General features: G+C 36.9%; 1 protein-coding gene across 3 annotated transcripts in view; it reads right to left on the reverse strand.

The window, feature by feature from the left end:
- Epg5 (ectopic P-granules autophagy protein 5) overlaps positions 1-19,486 on the reverse strand; it is a 157,268-nt gene that overhangs the window by 117,843 nt on the left and 19,939 nt on the right. For 2 of the 3 annotated variants that reach the window (XM_083136937.1, XM_083136935.1), the window contains exons 5-8: positions 17,511-17,654; positions 9,248-9,425; positions 5,572-5,598; positions 928-1,164 (exon numbers count right to left, since the gene is read on the reverse strand). In XM_083136937.1, coding sequence (XP_082993063.1) covers positions 928-1,164; positions 5,572-5,598; positions 9,248-9,425; positions 17,511-17,654 — 586 coding nt within the window. The remainder of the gene's footprint in view (positions 1-927; positions 1,165-5,571; positions 5,599-9,247; positions 9,426-17,510; positions 17,655-19,486) is intronic. The other variant, XM_083136936.1, reaches the window with a different exon arrangement.

Below are 19,486 nucleotides of genomic sequence, written 5' to 3' on the forward strand. Positions count from 1 at the left end.
GTACAAATTAAGGGGATAAGGGATTGTTTCCGCTTGTACATTATATTATTCATGTTACAATAAATTTATCACTATTTCAAAGTTCAACGTGGCTAATTTTGCTTTAGCTATCAACATTGTTAATATGTCTAGTCATCCAATAAACTGTTTAATGGAGGGATATGTTATGAGTTCTTTTGAGGTTAAATGAGAAATTGGAAGAGGGAGTAAGGTGTTGTAGCTGCAATCATTTATGTATTTGCGGATCTGGAAAAGGCGTGGCTTGATGATCCCATAAGGCGGGACCAGCTATCCAATAGTACGGAAAAGAGGGAATGCTGTAAAATTCAGGATTGGGTACGAGAAATGATCCATGGTATTCTGAAGTCAACATCGTGGCCTAAACTCTCGATAGTAAAAAGGGAGGAAGCAGGTTGTGTGAGATTTATTCATAGTCTACTTTAATGATAAGTATTCAACCTGGTTCCTCGGATTGGCCAATGTTGATGTGAGGTGGTCGTTAGTTTTTTGATTGCTTATTGATATTTTTTTTTATTTTTTTTTTTTGCTTCCAAAAACTTTTTTTGTTTAAAATCAACGACCACGTCACAGTGTGTAGAAGTCAAGTGATAGATCTGAGGTGTAGCCGGAGGCGCTGCCATTCTCCACACCTAGATGGCTAACCACTCAGCCGTGGCCAGGCTGTCAACAGGCTGAAAAAAGATGAACCTGCTCTACAACTTATAAGTATTGCTATTCTCTTATCCCTTGCTTCCAAGTGATTCCTTACCTTTACCACTTAGTAGTGAATTAATTCATCATATCAACTATGTTCTCTTACAGCAACACACCCAACCATCTGAGCTATATTACCCTAATGGTTGGCTTGGGGGACTTCAAACCACAGCTGACCGTCACAGTATTTAATCTTACAATTGTCCAACATACCTTAACAGCTTGATCAACAGAAATTCTATCACCAGCACGAAGTTCTTTTAAAACTTGTGTCCAAAGGCCTGTTTTCTCTTCAATCTCTTCTTCCTCAACTTCCAATATAAAGTAGGCAAACCATGGACATTCAGGACAAGATGAGCGACACATCAAAGAAGATAAAGGAACGGTGCCAGTTGCCATCCAGTTGATAAATGATGTAATGGCACCTCCTTGACGAACTGCTGCTGGGCTCTGAGGGAAAGCAAGTAAACAAGCATATAGTATATGGTTCACCAGAAAAACAAAAAGAACATTCTTTTAAAAAAGCGCTACATAAGATTGATTGGTGTAACTATTAACTGATTCCACTTCCAATATATAAAAAAATAAAAAAGTAAAGTGCTGCCCTGTGCTTTGCACCACGCCACACTTTCTTGATCACTGCCGAAGTTGAAGGTGAAAGATCAGCACCACACCCCTGGCTGCCTGTAGCCCCTAGTTTCCTTCAGGTATCCACTTTATACGATGCTGGGTGGATGCCGGAGCCGCTTGAACAGGTGGAAAAATTCCTGGTTCTCCCCCACCGGGGATCGAACCCGGGTCTCTCACATGGTAGAGATTCCAGTTCCACAAGATTAATATCATTATTTTAGAATGGGGATGGACCGATCTGAAATTTTTACCACTGCTGATAGAACCATTATTTTTTCCAATCTAAAAGGTATGTATGTGATCATGATAATAGTGGTTTTGTCTTTGCAAAAAACTGTGCATTGCATTTTTTTATTTCTCTTGTAGTCTATGGTTATTTCAAGCATAAAAACACAGTTTTTTGTTGTGACGTTTCAGGAGAACACATGCTCCCTTCATCAGACATTTATTTTTAGTTTGATTAAAGATACATTTATAATAGTAAAAAAAATTAACAAAAGAGGATCATTGTTGTAACATAGCAACTTAACTGTGAAACAAGCAGTCTGTTATTATTATTATTTTAGATTAAAATTTTTATCACATTTATTAATTATAAATTCCAAATATCATCAGGCAATTAAAAATTATCATCTCTGATTTAAACAACTGGAGATTCTATGTAATGAAGAAAGTGCTGGAAATGATTCCAGATACTGGGTTTCCTATTGATTTTTTTTTATGTCTTTGTTTCACAAAAACTAATGACAGGACAGATTGATTCATTTGGTTTATTTTACTTCGATTTTCTGCCACATTTGGCTAAATGCGAAGATAACGATGAGCAATGATATGATAAAATTGATGAGGGGACAATAAAAAAGAACACCCAAACCCAGACTGGGATTCGAACTCGGGGCCCCTGGATGGAACAGATAAAACAGCACTCTAACTGCATCAGCTGATAAATGCATATCAGAGCAGTGGTATATTAGTTAATGTCTAATATATTTAATGATCAAATATTTCTACAAATAGCTGTAACTTAGTGCAAACTATGCCATTTATTTTATTTTACTTTTTCCTTGTTGTTCACTCATTCACTATTTTCCGTGAATGACAGGTATTACTGCCAATAAGGCAATATTTACTGTATTTACGCATGTAAAATGTGCATGCATTTATAATACGCACCCTGGATTTCGATGGGGAAAAGTGACAAACGTATATAATGTGCAGTACAATTCAGGTTCAAGAAATGGCTTTCTTAGATGTAGGTCGTAAAGCTGTTGCTATGCTGATCAAGAGTTAATGACTTCATACTATTCCATGAGACATCTGTTGCTATGTGGACCAAGAGGAGAATATCCTCTTGTGTAAACAATAAGTCACCAACCCATGCCACCTCCCCCCTCTCCCTCCACTGTGTTTAGCATTCCAAAAGCTTTTTCTTTAACCACCTTATTTATTCTGTAATAGTAGAAAGCGGGATCAAAATTACGTTATGGATTTGCAGTGCTCTCAAACTTATTTTCTATTATTTCTCACCCAACAAATACTGCTGACACACATCCCATGTGACGTGAGGTGAATGCTTGAATTCCACCAGAATGGCACTGCTTTCGTTGGTGTCACAGAACATTACATTACAAAATAAAAAATCGTGGGAAATGGCCTTCAAACTTTTATACAGGTTTTTGCTCATTCCTTCTTTACTTCTTCTAAAAAAAACTTCAAAATATATACTTTTTCTCTGACTAACGTAACATTTATATAAGGCACATTCAGGACCCTCAAAATAGTAGTTAGCAGCAAAAGATTTCTTCCATTAAGGCATTTACACACTCCACATACATAATATTATTTGGCCAGTAATACATTTTAATTATTATTTTCTTTTTGCTTATCTTCTTTTTCATCCAAAGTACCATAAAAATCACAATGTTCCTTCATTTTGTGATGAGCTTATTTCAACCGCATTTCACATTAGTTTTGATATCTTGAATGTAATAATGTTGCCATATTCAGAAACTGCAGGATTTAAGCTTTACAATGATATATAACATGATAGGGTTCCATAAACATGAAAAATCAATGCGTCACAAAATCATGAAATGACCCTGTACGGTTTCATGTTGGATGTCCGAATCATTCTGTGCATAATATGCACCACAGTTTTTGGGGGCAAAAATTTTGGGAAAAAGTGCACATTATACATGAGTAAATATGGTATATTCATTCCAAGGTATAATCAGTGCTGCAAACCTGAAATAATTTCAATAGAAGCAGAATAGCGAAAATTAACACTTATCTTGGCCACTGTCAATTAAGTAAATTCACGACACAAGGACATGTAGAAGGAAAAAACAAAGAAATAGCACTTGTGCTGCCATCAAGTGAGCAAGTTATGAACTGAAATGTAGAACATTTGTAGCAAGACAATCAACATGCAACTTAGAAACACGTGTATGTTTCCATAAACACCCAAAAACTAAGAATACATATGTACATTATCTGAGATTTGTACAAATTAGCGAAAATGTAGATATACGTTCTCTGCACCTAAAGGGTTAAACCTCATATGATGAAATAAGACTTACCAAAATTAACAAATTTACAACACAGAGGGTGGGAATGAGAAAAAAACACAAATGTGACAATTTGGGATCACTTTTGTGGTGAAACAGGGGTGTCCACAGGGTGGATTCATGACACGCTACGTCATGGGAATTTTTTTTGCGGGGGGGACAAAAGTGTATAGTTTAGCTACCAATTCTATATATCTTCACACAAAAATTGGGGGATCGTTTCATTTGATTAACTTATTGATTTTTAGTTATGGTCATTATGAACAGTTTTTCTACCTACCTGTGGGTTATGGCAGCAATGGAGTTGAAATGAAACTGAAACACCACCTCTTATGCCTTTAGAATCGGTTTGGAATGGGAGTGAGTGCTGTTCGCATCAATACAAGGTTAGTCAATCAAACAAACTGTTAAGCATAAGGTTCAGTACACTAACAATGGCAGTGAGCCTGAGAAGTTTTGTAAGTTTTATGTTAGCAAACATGAAAGTGAGCTGTGCCTTTTCTTTCTTAGTCTTTTAATTTCAACCAGAATGAAAGATTTCAAATGTCATGCGACTTTCGATTGATGGCTTCTCGGCCAGAGGTAAACAATGTCTGGTGTTTTCTTTGCGCTAGTTCCGAGTCGGCTCGGAACTTCCGACATATGAATTTCAGGTTTAGTCTTGCATGATTTCAGGCACGATTTGTTTTGCTTGCAGTGGCGGTGATTGGATGGGGGCAGCCGGGGGGGGGGGGGGGGCACACCCTCCCACTATTTGCCACTCTTGCCCACGAACTATGCTAAACCTTATCTACAAAGGAAAGTGTTCCTGTTCTGTGACTGACTGGATAATTGTAAAATACTGTCAGTTTTCGATGTCTATAGGTTACGTATTTCGAAAATGTAATTTAAAAGAATTAAATGATAATTTCGACATTCAAACAAAAATCAACTACTGCATGTTTATCCAAACTATATTTTGGATTATAATGAACAATTCTTATGGGGGGAATTTTGATGAACGACTTTGGGGGGGGGGGGATGCATTCATGGCCTTGGAGGGGATGGGCACCCCTGTGGTGAAATATTAATTTCTCTCTTCTCATCAGTACATACATGCATACACAGAGAAAACTCACAGTTCTGTGTATCTTTGAGAAGCCCGTAGCTAAGAAAAACTTACAATATAAGCAATATAAAATGTGGGAAGATCAGGGGTCTACTCTACTTCAAGTTTTTTACCTAAAACTAAAACTCAACTTAATATCAAATTGAAGAGTTAGAACTACAGAGACGGTTACTACGAAGACATGCACATGATACAGTAGAACCTCAATTTTACATTTTTCAGGGGGCGAAGGTGTATAAACTTTAATGCAGGAAAATATAAAATCCAGAAAAATGTTTACTACATTTCACTATTGGGATCATGAAGATTGATTGTATAATATGGGAGAATGTAAAATTGGAGTTCCACTGCATCTCCATTTCAACTACAATATTTATATAGATGCAATAATAAATAATACATTAGAGTAACAAAATACACCATGATTATAAAAATATAATTACAACCACTAATTAAAAACAAAACTATTTTCTTTCTTGTTCCTTTTCAAAACAGAGTTCTGGAATTTCTTGGGTGCAGAGCATGCAGGAAGAAGTGAGAGAGATGACTAACCTCCTTTTCCATTTCTTCCATCGTTTGCTACAGACACAATAATTAATTCATTAAATTGGAATATTCATTCAATATACAATAAAAATATTGCCACCCTTGGTAAGATATCAGCTATAACAATAATGTTTAAAAAAGGAACCAAAAAGAAAATTAATATAAAAATTTTATGTGCACCTTTATGATTTCACACCTTAGTACTCATGTGACTTCAGTAACATATTTATATTATATATTATTTTCTATCTTAAAGGTTTCTACCACTACATCAAAGAAGCTTTCTCGAAAATATTTAACAATTAACAACATACTGTATATTTCTGAATCCAAGAAGAGTTTTTTTGCCGCAATTTCATGCCCAGAAATATGGGGTTGCCTTGCTTTCGTGGCATATGACTTGGAGTTTTTCTTTTCTTTACTGAACAGAACCACAAGCTTCCAATAAGCTTTAACTCTACCCTCTGCCACGCCTACCACTTTAGCCTTTTAAGGGATTTTTTATCTGATTTTATTTCTTGTGTACCGGTACTTTGATTGTCTCCTTCAGTTACTTGTAATAAGGTAACCATTTGTAAGTTTTGAAAATAGTTTTTAATAAGGTAACCATTTGTAAGTTTTGAAAACAGTTTTTCTATAATCCCTTGTTGAAAAGCGGGGGTTGTCTTGGATTCAGAGTCATCTGCATTCAGAGATATACGGTAAATGTGTTGAGTAAAATATTTCTGTTGTGACCTGACGTATATATGAAAAACATATCAAAATGACATAATGCTCACTTCAATTGTAGACTCTCTATAGCAATATTGCCCACAAAAGTAATTGAAAGTCAATTTTACATTTTTCAGGGAACCAAGGAAAAAAGTAGTAAAAATTAAGGAAAATTTTGTGTAACATTTTCCTTTAAAAGGACCTTCAAGATTGACCCTTTAATTTGAGAAAATGTAAAATGCACGGATGTAAAATTTGGGTCCTACTTTACAGGGTGAGAAAAAGTGTGGAACCACTACAATAAAAGACAAATGGGTTGACACACATTAATCCAAAGTCCCGAATTATGAAGTGTGCGACAGAAAAAACCAACCTTATTTTCTTAAATGGAAAGTTAGTCATGGAACATATCAAAATGGGCTACCTCTTATGTCATTTCTGACAATAACAATGAATGCTAAATTGATGAAATGAGGCATGGTTCTTCTAAGTAAAAAAGGTAAAAGGTAAAGTGCTCCCCTGTGCTTAGCACCACGCCATGAAGGCGTATAGGGGGTGTGGGGGTAACGCCCCACATTTTCTTGATCCGATCATGAGTGGGGGTGATGTGATCAGCATCACGCCCCTGACCGCCTTTACACTCCAGGGTTTCCCCCAGGTACCCATGTTATTCGACGCTGGGTGGGCGCGGGGCCGCTTCCAACGTTAGAAAAGTTCCCGGATTTGAACCGGCCGGGGATCGAACCCGGGACCTTGAGCATGGTAGTCAGACGCGTTACCGACTGAGCCACCGTGGCTAATTCCTAATTTGAATGTTCTGTTGTCTTAATTGTTCCCAAATCCAACTGCAATGATGAGAAGTCAGCACATTTTGAGAAAGCAACCAATTACAAGAGAATGATTAAAGTTATGATAAAACTGAACACACCATTATCTTTCTCATCAAATTCTAGCACATTTTGATACTATATGTGCACCTTTCCATTTAAGAAAATATAGTTGACTCCAAGATGGTGCCAATCTTGGTAGCATGACCTAGACATTTTTTCCTCTCACCCACATCATGTATCAGGACATTGGATTGGTGTGTGTCAGCCCGTTTGTCCTTTATGAAGGTGGTTCCATACTTTTGGCCTACACTGATCAAATGTTGACATTCTACTGTTTGCTCCCCATAGACAGATGGATGTACAAATTGAGATTATTTATGTCATGTTGCATTAGTATCACATAGGTTTTTCAGTCCACTAAAGTTTATATTTGTATCTTGACCAGTTTCTAAATAACTCTTAAATATTGATTGGCTAAAACAGGCCAACAGATGGGTCAGTCAAGAATATGTATATTGCATCAAGTTGATAATTCGCAATTCATAACTCAGCAAATTTGTAGCTTGAACAGTTTCAAAATTGTTGAAAAGATTCTCTCGGGCTATCGACCAGGTGAGTTGTGGAAAAAAATTCCAAGCTTTCGAGAGCTAACGACACTCATCTCATGAAGATAAGCTCCAGAGAATATTTTCATCATTCGTCACCGGGAAAGCTTGAAGACTTAGTTTCACAACATTCAAAACTAATTGACTGTTGTTTTGATAATTTCACTACCATAGTCAGATGGATAGTGAAATCAGAAATAATTTCTGTCACATAACAGTAGCTTTTCCTAGATCATCACATTTGTTATTTTCTGAGATAACAAAGTGAGTTTAGATCGATTCTTGTTTCTCATGCCATAAAGGAGGACCAACTGAGTTAATTTATGCTGTGTTATGTTACCAGTTAGGTCTATCAGTCCATGGAATTCTGTCTCTGTAATTCTGGTAGTTTCTCACATACTGATAGGTGGCATAAATGGTTGAATAAACAGACAGCAAAAAGTCATGGTCATTGCATAAGCATTCTTTTTTTCTTCAGCTTGCTGATAAGTACCCAAAAGCACATAATTAAAAAAAGTTATTATTCATGGTGGGTGCAGTAAACACAATAATCTAATATTAAATTATTAATATAATATATCAATATAAATTTAATATTACATTTTAATATTGCACAAGTGATGTTAGTATTTCCACTTAGCAAATTGAATTGTTTTTTCCCAATTAATTTTGAAGGACCACTGCCATTAAAATGTTGTATCCTTTGTTAATGAAGGCAGTGGTCCTTCGAAATTAAATGGGGGAAAATCAGTTTGCAATGTGAAAATACGAAACATCACTTGTACGATGGTTATTATTATTATTATGTCTTACATGCATTAAACACTATTCAAAGCATATGGTCCATTCTTTCACACTGCTACAAGTAAAAGACTAAGTGCATAAATAATAAAAATTTACTCCAATACTAGGAATGAAGAGAATACACAGTAAATGATTCCCACAGTAATGGTAGAAAAATCAGTTATCAAATTAAAACCTTGCCAATAATCTAGAACATCACATTACATTTAGGTATCTTACAGACTGGACCATCTCACTCCAATACACAAAAATACTACAAAATATGGCCAAAATAGAGAATGCCCTACTAAGCTAAGTACACCATTCAAAACTTAGAGAATAACTTAGTGTTAATAATACATTTAAATATAGTGGAACCTCAATTTTACATTTTTCAGAGGACCAACGTTAAAAAAACTTAAAATGCACTAAAATGTAAAATCGAGGAAAAGTTTATAACAATTTGCTATGTTGGACCCATGAAGATTGAATGCATAATGCGGGAAAATGTAAAATATAGGAACGTAAAACCAGGGTTCCACTGTACATACAGAAACAGAATTCAGAAAGATAAAAATAAATTCATGTTTAGTGAATAAATGACATGGTCGTATATTAAATATACATAAGCGAAATTCTAACTTTATCCATGAGAACCATTAAAAGTAAATCTTACAAATAAAGTTAGAATTTTACTTACATATATTTAATAATAAATAAAATGTTTAATAAATTTAAGAAAGAGACTCCTACGTTAAAAAGTTCCTGTAGCTTATTTGACACTGCATCTTTGGCATCAGAATGGAAAAACGATGACCGAAATAATATATCCATCAAATACAAAACCCCCAACTCCTTGGTCCACTCTGGAATGCGACAGAAGCATGACATCCACAGCATCACCAGTGGGGCAGGGCTTAGCAAACAGTACCTGCAAGGAACAAAAGACAGATCACATAACTACAATGAAATTGCAATTATACAGGGTGTATCATAAGTGATAGCGCAAACTAAAATGGTGAAAAGTACACAATAGTAGAAGCGAAAGTGTCTCAGTAAACATAGGGTCGCAAACATACCGATTGACTTGATTGATTGTACCCCTTGCGCACTCCGAGGTTTCGTTGTTTAAAACTGAACACTGCCGAACATGTAACCTATTGTACAGTCACGGACACTTCAGGGTTGTAACGATTACATTAAAAGTCAATGTGATCACTAAAACCCCGAAGTATCCGTGACTGTACAGTACAATGGTTCTTGGGAAGCAAAGCAACAATGTCTAGCGAAGTGAACCTTTTAATTCTGTTATTTTTACCAAGTAGGACTATGGGACCTCACACGTGAAGAGCACATAATGTGAACAGTCAAGCCAGAGGCGGATCTTAACAATACATTCGCAATTATCTCGAAAACGGCTTGTTTGCAGACCCATGTTTGCTGAGACTTTTTTGCTTCTATTATCGTGTACTTTTAAACTGTGTCAGTTTGCGCTATTACTTACGATACACCCTGTATATGTTCTTCTTGGGTCAGTAGTTAAGAAACTTATAATGAAGGAAACATAATTGTCGAAACCCACTTTTTTCTTTTTGGTGCGCTGCATAAGTTTTCATGGTACAATCAACAGCAAATGAATTAGGAGAAAAAAGATTTTCTCGACGAAAAATGAGTTGGCAATGCTGAGAACACCGAGGCAATCTTGATAAGGCGCTTGAGGAGCGTCGAGCAAACTTTCCTGAAAAGCACAACTCAACTCCAGTATCGAAGGTCATGCTTCACGTGGATTGGCAACTTTCGGGAGCATGCTGTCTGTCTACACAATTCTCCCCAAATGCCTGTTTGAAGATGAGCCTTCTGCTCACATTTTATTTTTCAAATGTAGTTCTGACGTTGTAGTCGTTTTACAATTATTTGTATTTGTTCTTATTTGCTTTGCTTTTATGTCACATTTACAATTAATCGAAACTATGAAGATGGATGATAATGAGATTAAATTGATGAAGAGACACTTAAAAAAGAGATTGCCAGACCAGGACTCGAACCCGGAACCTAAAGCGGACAAGGTGGGGAGACCGTCAATAACTCCCGGCCATGAACTGGAGTATAAAATTTGTAATTGCTCAGGAGTATTTTTTGTTCTGTTCATGACTAATACCTGCTTTCGGACACTTAATTTATAAGTGACACCCTTCGTTCCGTGGGGACAAACCACGTATTGTTTGAGAGGAGGGACACATCTTGTTCATATACTAGATATAATCATGGACTATACTTCAAAAATGTGATGTGCTAAACAATACTTTCGGACATCAGTTGGACATAGCAATTTTGATATACAAGTTGCAACTTCTCTACTTATTCATTATGCCTCATAGATAATCTTGCAACAACGCAAAATGTTTTAAGTGACTTGAATTCACAATGACTAATATATACTGGACCTACATATTTTAAATGCAAAATCTAGGTGACGAAAATATGCCTCAACACGAAATGAAAATGCAATATTCATTCAATACACTAAAAAAGCTAACCAAAGCAGACTTTTAACAACATTACACACGTAACGTTTCCATCCTCTAACAGGGTTTTTGTTGGAGTAAGATTCACATGGCGTAATAGGATTATCATTCACTACAAAGCAATAGCTATAAACATGAGATAAACCTGAAATGAGGGGTTAGAATTCACCATAAGAGAAGTGCAGCAGGTAAAACAAAACACATATGTAAGGAAGAGGTGTGTAAGTGTAAGTTTCTATGTGAAAATTGACTGAGTGGTAGCACTAGACGATTTTACGTCAGGTATCCTAGGTTCGAATACCGGTCTGGGCATTGGTGTTGTTTCTGAATGTTCTATTTATTTTATCTTCACTCATCTTCGTCGTCGTGATTGCCCAAAAGTGGAAGAAAAGCGACGCTAAATAAAAATAAAAAATATATGTGAAAATTATAAGGTTATTTAAGAGCTGATAGGTAAAATATACTCTATGAGCGATGTTCGATAGAATTTCTTTAAAGATGTCAAACCTGTAAGAAGCAAATAACGAAGTTGTGTGAAGGATTGAAGATAAGCTTCGATAACATGGTCACCTGGATTGTCTCGAGCTGAACCAGTAAATGGGCGATGTTTAATCCCCAAGGCCATTCTGCAAAACGAATGCCAAAAGAGGTTCGTGTGTGGATTAGGTCAGCATGAAATTGTTGGGTGATAATAAGTGAATGGTATTGTTGTCTGTTTTCGTTATTTTACGTTGCTTTTCTACCTCTGGATCTTGAATGACGAATAAATTAATTTGGTGAACTGATAAACACAAAAAAACCAACCCCGTGGCTAATTGGTTAGCGCACGCGCTTTGAAGTAAGGTGAGGATGTGTCATTGCCTTGATCCCACTTCCATCTATCACATCTTCAACCTTCATCATTGCGATTATCCGAGACTGGTAGAACAGTGACGTGAAATAACAAAAATATCACCCTCGGTGTCGATTTCAAAGTTTGAAGTATTGCTGTTTCTGCATTCAATAGCGGCTCTAGATTGTGACAGTGATGTGAAATGCTTCTGTTTTTATAAGAAATAGTAAAACGAGAAGAGCGATAGATATTCCTCTATTTTCAATTTTCTCTAAAACTATTTTCCCCGACTGTGGTGATAATGAATTCTATGTAGTACGAGAAATATACTTTAAATTAATTTTTACTAATTTATGCATATGCAACTGATTAAGAGAGCCTCCACGATGGCGCAAGTAAATCGTCGCCGCATTGTAATCAAGGAGTTATCGGTTCGATGCCCGGTGGAGGCACATAGTCATTCGGATTCTAGTTTAAACTGTAGATCTCGTCCCGGTTTGCCTATTTGTGCATAAAACTTTGACTCAGAATGATTAAGGACTTTTCGAAATATTCTGTCTGTATCGGAATGGCAACTTTCTTCAGAACGAAAATGAATTCGTAAAGCAATAATACGCACAGCACCTCTAATTACCACTGCCATTCAACACGCTACTATCCGTAAATTCAGAATTATTATTTTAGGGTTCAAATTCTGGCATCTGAAAGACGAATACTTGGCACCAAAAGTTTCAGGTTTGTTAACATTTACTATTTAAGGATATTTTTGTTAAGCTCCTGGGACCTGAGGAACAAAAATATAGATCTTTTAAAATGATTTCTCAAATCAAATGTAGAAATCATGCAGCACACTAGCCCAGGGACGCTATAGCTTATTCATGGGATAGAAAAATTGTCATTTCCGCCACCCCCCTCCCTCGCCAAGCTGTATATTCGATTGACTTATATTCGAGTGTTAATATTGGTTATGATAATTGGTAAGGTGATAAGGGGTTACATCATTAATTGAAACTTACATAACTATGCTATTGGTTATGCAGTATAAATAATAATAATAATATGACAATTATCGTGCCTAGCACTCTGATCACTTTACTGGGAAGATAATTTACACCTGTAAGTTTTCCGAAACAAATACACATTTCACCTCGTATGACAAGAATCAGCGATGAAATTTCGTAAGTAGAAATTCAATAGCATTAGTTTACCTCAACTTTCGCAAGATATGAAAAATTCCGTTTTTGATTTGTTGGATTGTAATGGCATGATCATCCCTGATATATCCCTTGCATATCAACGATATTTTTTTGAAAATAGGGTTAGCAACCCTTAATTGAAGACCAAGTGAATGACTTGCGATGTGGTAGTCGGAAACCTGGCCAGGACGAGCAATCGTTCATTGGAGCTACGGAGTCAAGATGCCATACACACACGTCTGAAGCTACTCGTGGCCGTATAATTGGCATGCTCGAATGTGGGCGCACATTTTCCGATATCGCAATAGCCATTGGAAGGCATGAAAATATTGTTCGTCATTGGATAGAGCGTTTTCAACATGAAGGAGAAGAGGGCCTGAAAACAAGAAGGAAAACAGGGCGCCGCAGAGTGACATCGGGAGAGCAAGATGCTGCTATTGTGGAACACATTGCAAATCATCCATTTTCTCCAGCCAGTATTGTTGCCAGACATTTACAACTGCAGTGTTCAAGTGATACAATACGAAGGCGTCTACAAGCTGCGGGGATACGGCACAGAACACCAGCGAAGAAAGTGCAACTCACAGCGCAACACGTAAATGCTCGTCTTGGGTTCGCTTTACAATATCTACCCATGACAAATGACTTTTGGGAAACAGTAATTTGTACTGACGAGAACGTGTTTTGTTCGGATGAAGATGGCCAAATTAATTTGTGGCGACCGGACAGAACTCGTTATGATCCAAGATATGTTCGTAGCAATCGAAGAAGTGGAAGAATTTCAGTGGCATTTTGGGCGTGGATCAGTGCAGCTGGTGCAGGAGATATCGTAGAAATATCCTCGAGGATGGATTCCGAAGAATATATTAAAGTGCTTGAAGAACATATGCTACCGACATTTCGCGTTATTTATCCTTGGGAGGAAATTCCCATCATCAACTTCGTTCATGATAATTGTAGTATCCATACGTCCAAAAGAACGAAGAAATGGCTTGCACATCATCCTGACATTCAACCATCCGAATGGCCAGCAAAATCACCAGACCTCAATCCAATTGAAAACATATGGTCCATTATGGTGAGAGAATGGGAACCTGGCTATGAAAGAACAAGAGAACAATTACGTGGCCATGTGTATGACGTATGGAGAACTATACAGAACAGGCCACGTATTTGTCATAGACTTGTTGAATCTATGCCCAGAAGATTACGTGAAGTAATCGACAACAATGGCTGGTGGACTCATTACTGAACACACGTCAACATTATTTGAAACATTGAAAATCATGTTTATTTTTTGTTTGTTTGAATGAGCGTGTCCTTTCTTTCTTTCTGTTTTTCCTAGAGACATTATATTTATTTTCTTTGAAAAACATTTTGAACTCTGATTTTTACAAGGCTGCATTAATTAAGCATGTGACACAATGGTCTCAAAATATGGCATTTCAGTTTGGAACAGGCAAACTAAAGTCGAGTTTGCAAAAGCAAATACATTTTTTTCGCCCTTGTAACTCATTGTTTCTTCCAATTATCGAGTGCTTTCTTTCCTTTGCGTAGCTCTAGGTCACTCAGTCGCCATTTTTGTTTGTGAGCATATACTAAGTTTGATTGAAGCTTATCCTCTATTCTTTCATCATACAACTTGACTATGGGCTTCAGGTTTGACATCTTAATAGAATTTCTATCACATATAAATCATCAAGTTGAAATATATTTCACTTACTAGCTCCTAATTTCCAAAATTTGGTATGTTTGGTTTTCTGATGATACACGTGATAACGTAAAATTTGAATATGATAGATTTGTATTTTATACCTATGGAGATTACTTACTTACTTTTGTATCTCAGATCTCTTGTAATTACCTACAAATTATGCGAAACAATACACTAAACATCCGCTCCCCCCGACCTGTTTTCAAGGATCGATCCAGCATCCACCTCACAGAAATTTCCATCTCGATTATTGCATATCAAATGAGTGTGGGTCTTCGAGAATCTTCCCTGTAATGCAGATCCATAATTTGTTCTAGCAAAGCAATACTTGTGTATATAATTTCAATTTTGAACTATTCAATCATCTATTTACTTCTTTCATTGTGGGAGGGTGACTGGCAGCCGGGAGATAGGCCATGGCCCTTCCAGGGCTGTATAGCCACGTTCTTTTTACTTCTTTCGGTCCCGGGTTCCATACCCAGTGGAAGCACATAGTGGTTCGGATCATTACTTTACAACGTATGTCAAGTCCCGATTAGCTTTTCTATGCAAAACGTGGATTGAAAAAAATTGTGACAGTTAGTTACTGATCGCAAGTTGCATTGTTGCAGAATATGCGGATACTAGACGTGTTGAAAGCAGAGGTGTTCATTTGGAATCAAACTCCCTCACCCTCCGAGATCGCAGTAGCCCTCACCCTCCACCGCCCTCACCCTCACAAGTCTTCCAGATGGTGAGGTCTGCCCTCACGAGGGTGAACACTTCTGGTTGAAAGAATCGCCACGATGAGGATGAGTCATGATGTGATAAAAGCACACAAGAAAACAATGACCAGGCCAGTATTTTTTTTTAAAAAAAAGGAATACACCTATTCGGTAGTATCCCCCGTCATTCACACATTTCTCAAACTTTCACACATGTCAATTTTTACTCTAATTGTTTCTCGGATATGAACGAGATGTGCGTCCCCAAACGCCCCGTCAAACAAAAAGTGGATTCTCCCCGACGAACACATTTTGGATCTAATACCACTCATAAATTAAGTGTCCAGAAACAGATATTAGGTATGAATATACGATGAAATACTCCTTAGCAATTACAAATAATTATAAGCTAACTCGTGGCCGAGAGTTAGAACGATGTGACTAAACTTCCCCGCTCTTGCTTCCGAGTTCGAGACCTGGTCTCAGCATGGAGTTCTATCTCTGCAGTGTTTCCTTATCAATTTAATGTAATTATCATCCATCCTTATAGTTGTGACAAATTATAAATGTGTCATGGTAAAAACAAAGCAAAATAAGAAAAAAAAAATATTGTAACATTACTGCAATGTCAGAACTACGTTGGCAAAAAAAAGTGAACACCAGATCATTTTCAATCAGGCATTTGGGGAGAACTGTGTAGAGGTAGACAGACAACATGCTCCCGAAAGTTGCCAATCGACATGACCTTCGGTACTAAAGTTGTGCGTTGAGAAAACTTTGCTTGAGACTCCTCAAGCGTCTTATCACAAATGTCTCGGTGTTTGCAGCTTTGCCAACTCATTTTTCGTCGAGAAAATCTTTTTTTCTCCTAATTCATTTGCTGTTGATTGTACTGTTATAAAAAAATCAATCAAAGAAAATAATGATTGTATTGCACTGTTATTCAATTATGTCTATCTCCTAGTTCCATTTTCGTTATTTTACATAATTGTTCTGTCCATACTGTGGCCGTGAGGGCAATGGCATCATGCTTTGGGTACAGGATGCATGCAGGTTAGTCTCTCCTGCAAAAAAGCGTAACAACTTTTGTCCTGAGATTTCGGCCTGTGTATGGGGACTGGTGGCTGACCACCATCGTGAGAAAATTGGGGAGCTACAAATGAGTAGCGTAATAAGGTCATGGGAAACGTACAACAAAGACTGGGGGTTCGTTGAGCTGACCACACATCACCCTGGAACTGGTTGGATGTTCTCCCGCCTCAATGGAGTGAGTGACTAGGATCAGATGGAAGCGAGGCTGGCAGTCAGTAGGCCCGGGCCCTCAATGGGTTGTTGCAGCACGGATTGTGTTATAATTGTTCTACCTCTTAGGTTCATCAAAAGAATGATGTGAATATTATAATCACATGTTCCTGGGAAATGTTTCAGCTGGTCTGAACATTTTACATCTGTTGGCTGGCGTTTAGGCAATTTCGAATTTTTGTTATTTTATGTTACTTTTCCACCACTTTTCGCTAATCATGATGATCAGGATAAGTGACGATTATATTAAATTAATGAAGGGAGCCTCACAAAGGACAAACAAACCCAAGCTGGGACCCAAACCCAGGATGTTCCATGGCTTTGATTGATATATATATTTATATTTATTTACTTTACTTTTCTGTCACTTTCGTGTAATCGCAAAGATGAGGATGAGTGATGATATGATGGGTAAGAACACCCATTCTTGCGATTAGCCAAAAGTGGCAGAAAAGCAATGCTAAATAACAAAAATCAAATCAAAATCTGTTGGGATTGAAACCCAGGAACTTCGATGTCAACACTGAAAGTCAACCACTTAACACACTTGCCACCAAGCAGACTTTAAAGTTTTATGAACAAGTTTTGGCTTACACATATTGTCTTATAGCTTCATAACAACTGCTGTTTACGCAAATTTTTAAAATCATTAGCTGAAAAAAAAATAGGATCTTTTAGTTTAGGTACATTATAAAAATTATATTTTTTAGAGGAGTGGCCAAATAAAATTGAACATTGTATACCTGTGTGTGTTCTCTAACTGTGATTCAATCATGCTTCCAAACATTTTTATAACAGGTCCTGGAAATTCTGGAGCAATGAGGTTCTTCGCCATTTTCACATATGATCTGTCAGCAGTCACAAGAGAAATGATTATGGAAAGGAATCTGCAACAAAGAAAATGTCAGAACTGACTTCTGTATTTCAATCATACATATTCATATCGCTACGTCATTAATGATATTTTAAATATATTTCTAACACAGAAGTTAATATGCGTAACACTACAAAGGACAAGCACAATATATTAACATTGATGTATAAGTATTACAATGCTTTGAAATTATCAAAGAATTACATTAGAATCTGTCATTTAGTGAAAAATTATTTTTGAAATGCTTTGTATAAATGAAAATTTTACATAATTTCTAGGATATTTAATCTCCATAAAAGCGTCAAGTAGAATTTTCCATACCCATAAGATACCCTGGCCTTGGAAATGTATCAGTCCCATCATTGAATAAATAACAACAAATACTTTTTGATGCTGATTCCAAATGTATCACCCAATACTATTACATCAGCATTAGTATCAGCTCAGTCCTACTTTCAACAGAACACTAGGAATGTAAAATCAGGATTATACTCTATTTGCAATTAAAGCTGATCCAATACCACTTTGAACTGATGTCCATACTTAGTGATTCCCACCAATACGGATACCAATGCTTTAACATTATAACAATTGAAAAGTTTTTAAAAATGTTTGATAAATATTAGTGGAAGAGTTTTTCACTTCAATTTGCCATGTGTGAACCAAACGAACATAACTCCAACAATGCAGTGATTTCTTTTAATGTATTTACTCACTCTGAAGCACTCTGTTTGGAGAGATAGACATATCTCTTCTAATTAGCAATAAAGTAGAGTCAAGTATCTCCAATGAACCGACCTTTTCTTTTTTCTTTTTCTTTAATCTGACTCTAAACAGATTTGATTCTATTTGATTCAGTTTCGCTTTTCTGCAAATTTTTGGCTAATCACATGCATCACACCCATTCTCAGGCTGGGATTCAAACCTGGGACCACTGGTGTCTTAGCATACTGTACTAACCAGGTCGGTGACTCTTAAACAGTGTTTTTCAAAGTGAGAAGATTTGGTAAAAAGCAAACACTGCACTTTTGGAGTTACGCTCCTCTGGTTCTTACATGACAAATTCACCAGAGTTCTTATCGAAACATTCAAGAATTACAGCAGCATAGTACAATCCCTGTTATGAATCACAAAATACAGTTTCTCACTCAATATTGGTGCAAAGTAAATGGAAACTTCAAATTTTCTTTCACTTCCTGGATAATTAGACACTGTGAAAGTACACGACATCTTGTGGACCCTACGAAAGGCCAAATGCCAACAAGCTATTGACCAGTACCTGTATATACAAGGGTCGTTCAAGGTTGACCAAAACTTTCGTGCGAAAAATATTAATGAATCAACATAGGGCTGCATTACTTCGGCAGGACAGACCATGATTCCTTGCGAGTAACCATGATCCTTTGCGATGCATTTGGCAGATGCACAGTAGTGTAAACAAAGATGGCGGCAAGTAGTGTATGTTGCAGTGGAACAGCAGTGTATAATGAAGGTGAAACCTGCTGAAATTTGGTGTAGAATGCAAGCACAATATGGTGAACAAACACTGTCATGGGCAATAGTGTATGAATGGTGTCGTAAGGGTTCCCCTCCACTCAAAGAAAGCAAAGTGCTGATGTCTGATGCTAAAATTTTGGGAACTGTCTTCTGGGACATGAAAGGTGTTATCCATGTGGATTTTTTGGAGAAAAATGCCACAATTAATGCCCAGTATTACTCAACACTGCTTCACGGTGCTGTATGTGTGGCCTTCCGGAAGAAAAGACCTGGAATGTTGTCGAAACATGTCATTCTTCTCCCTGACAATGCCAGGCCACACACGGCCCATTTGACTCAAACAACACT

This window comes from Lepisma saccharinum, chromosome 15 (genome assembly GCF_977018435.1).
Source record: "Lepisma saccharinum chromosome 15, izLepSacc3.1, whole genome shotgun sequence".
Taxonomy (NCBI): domain Eukaryota; kingdom Metazoa; phylum Arthropoda; class Insecta; order Zygentoma; family Lepismatidae; genus Lepisma; species Lepisma saccharinum.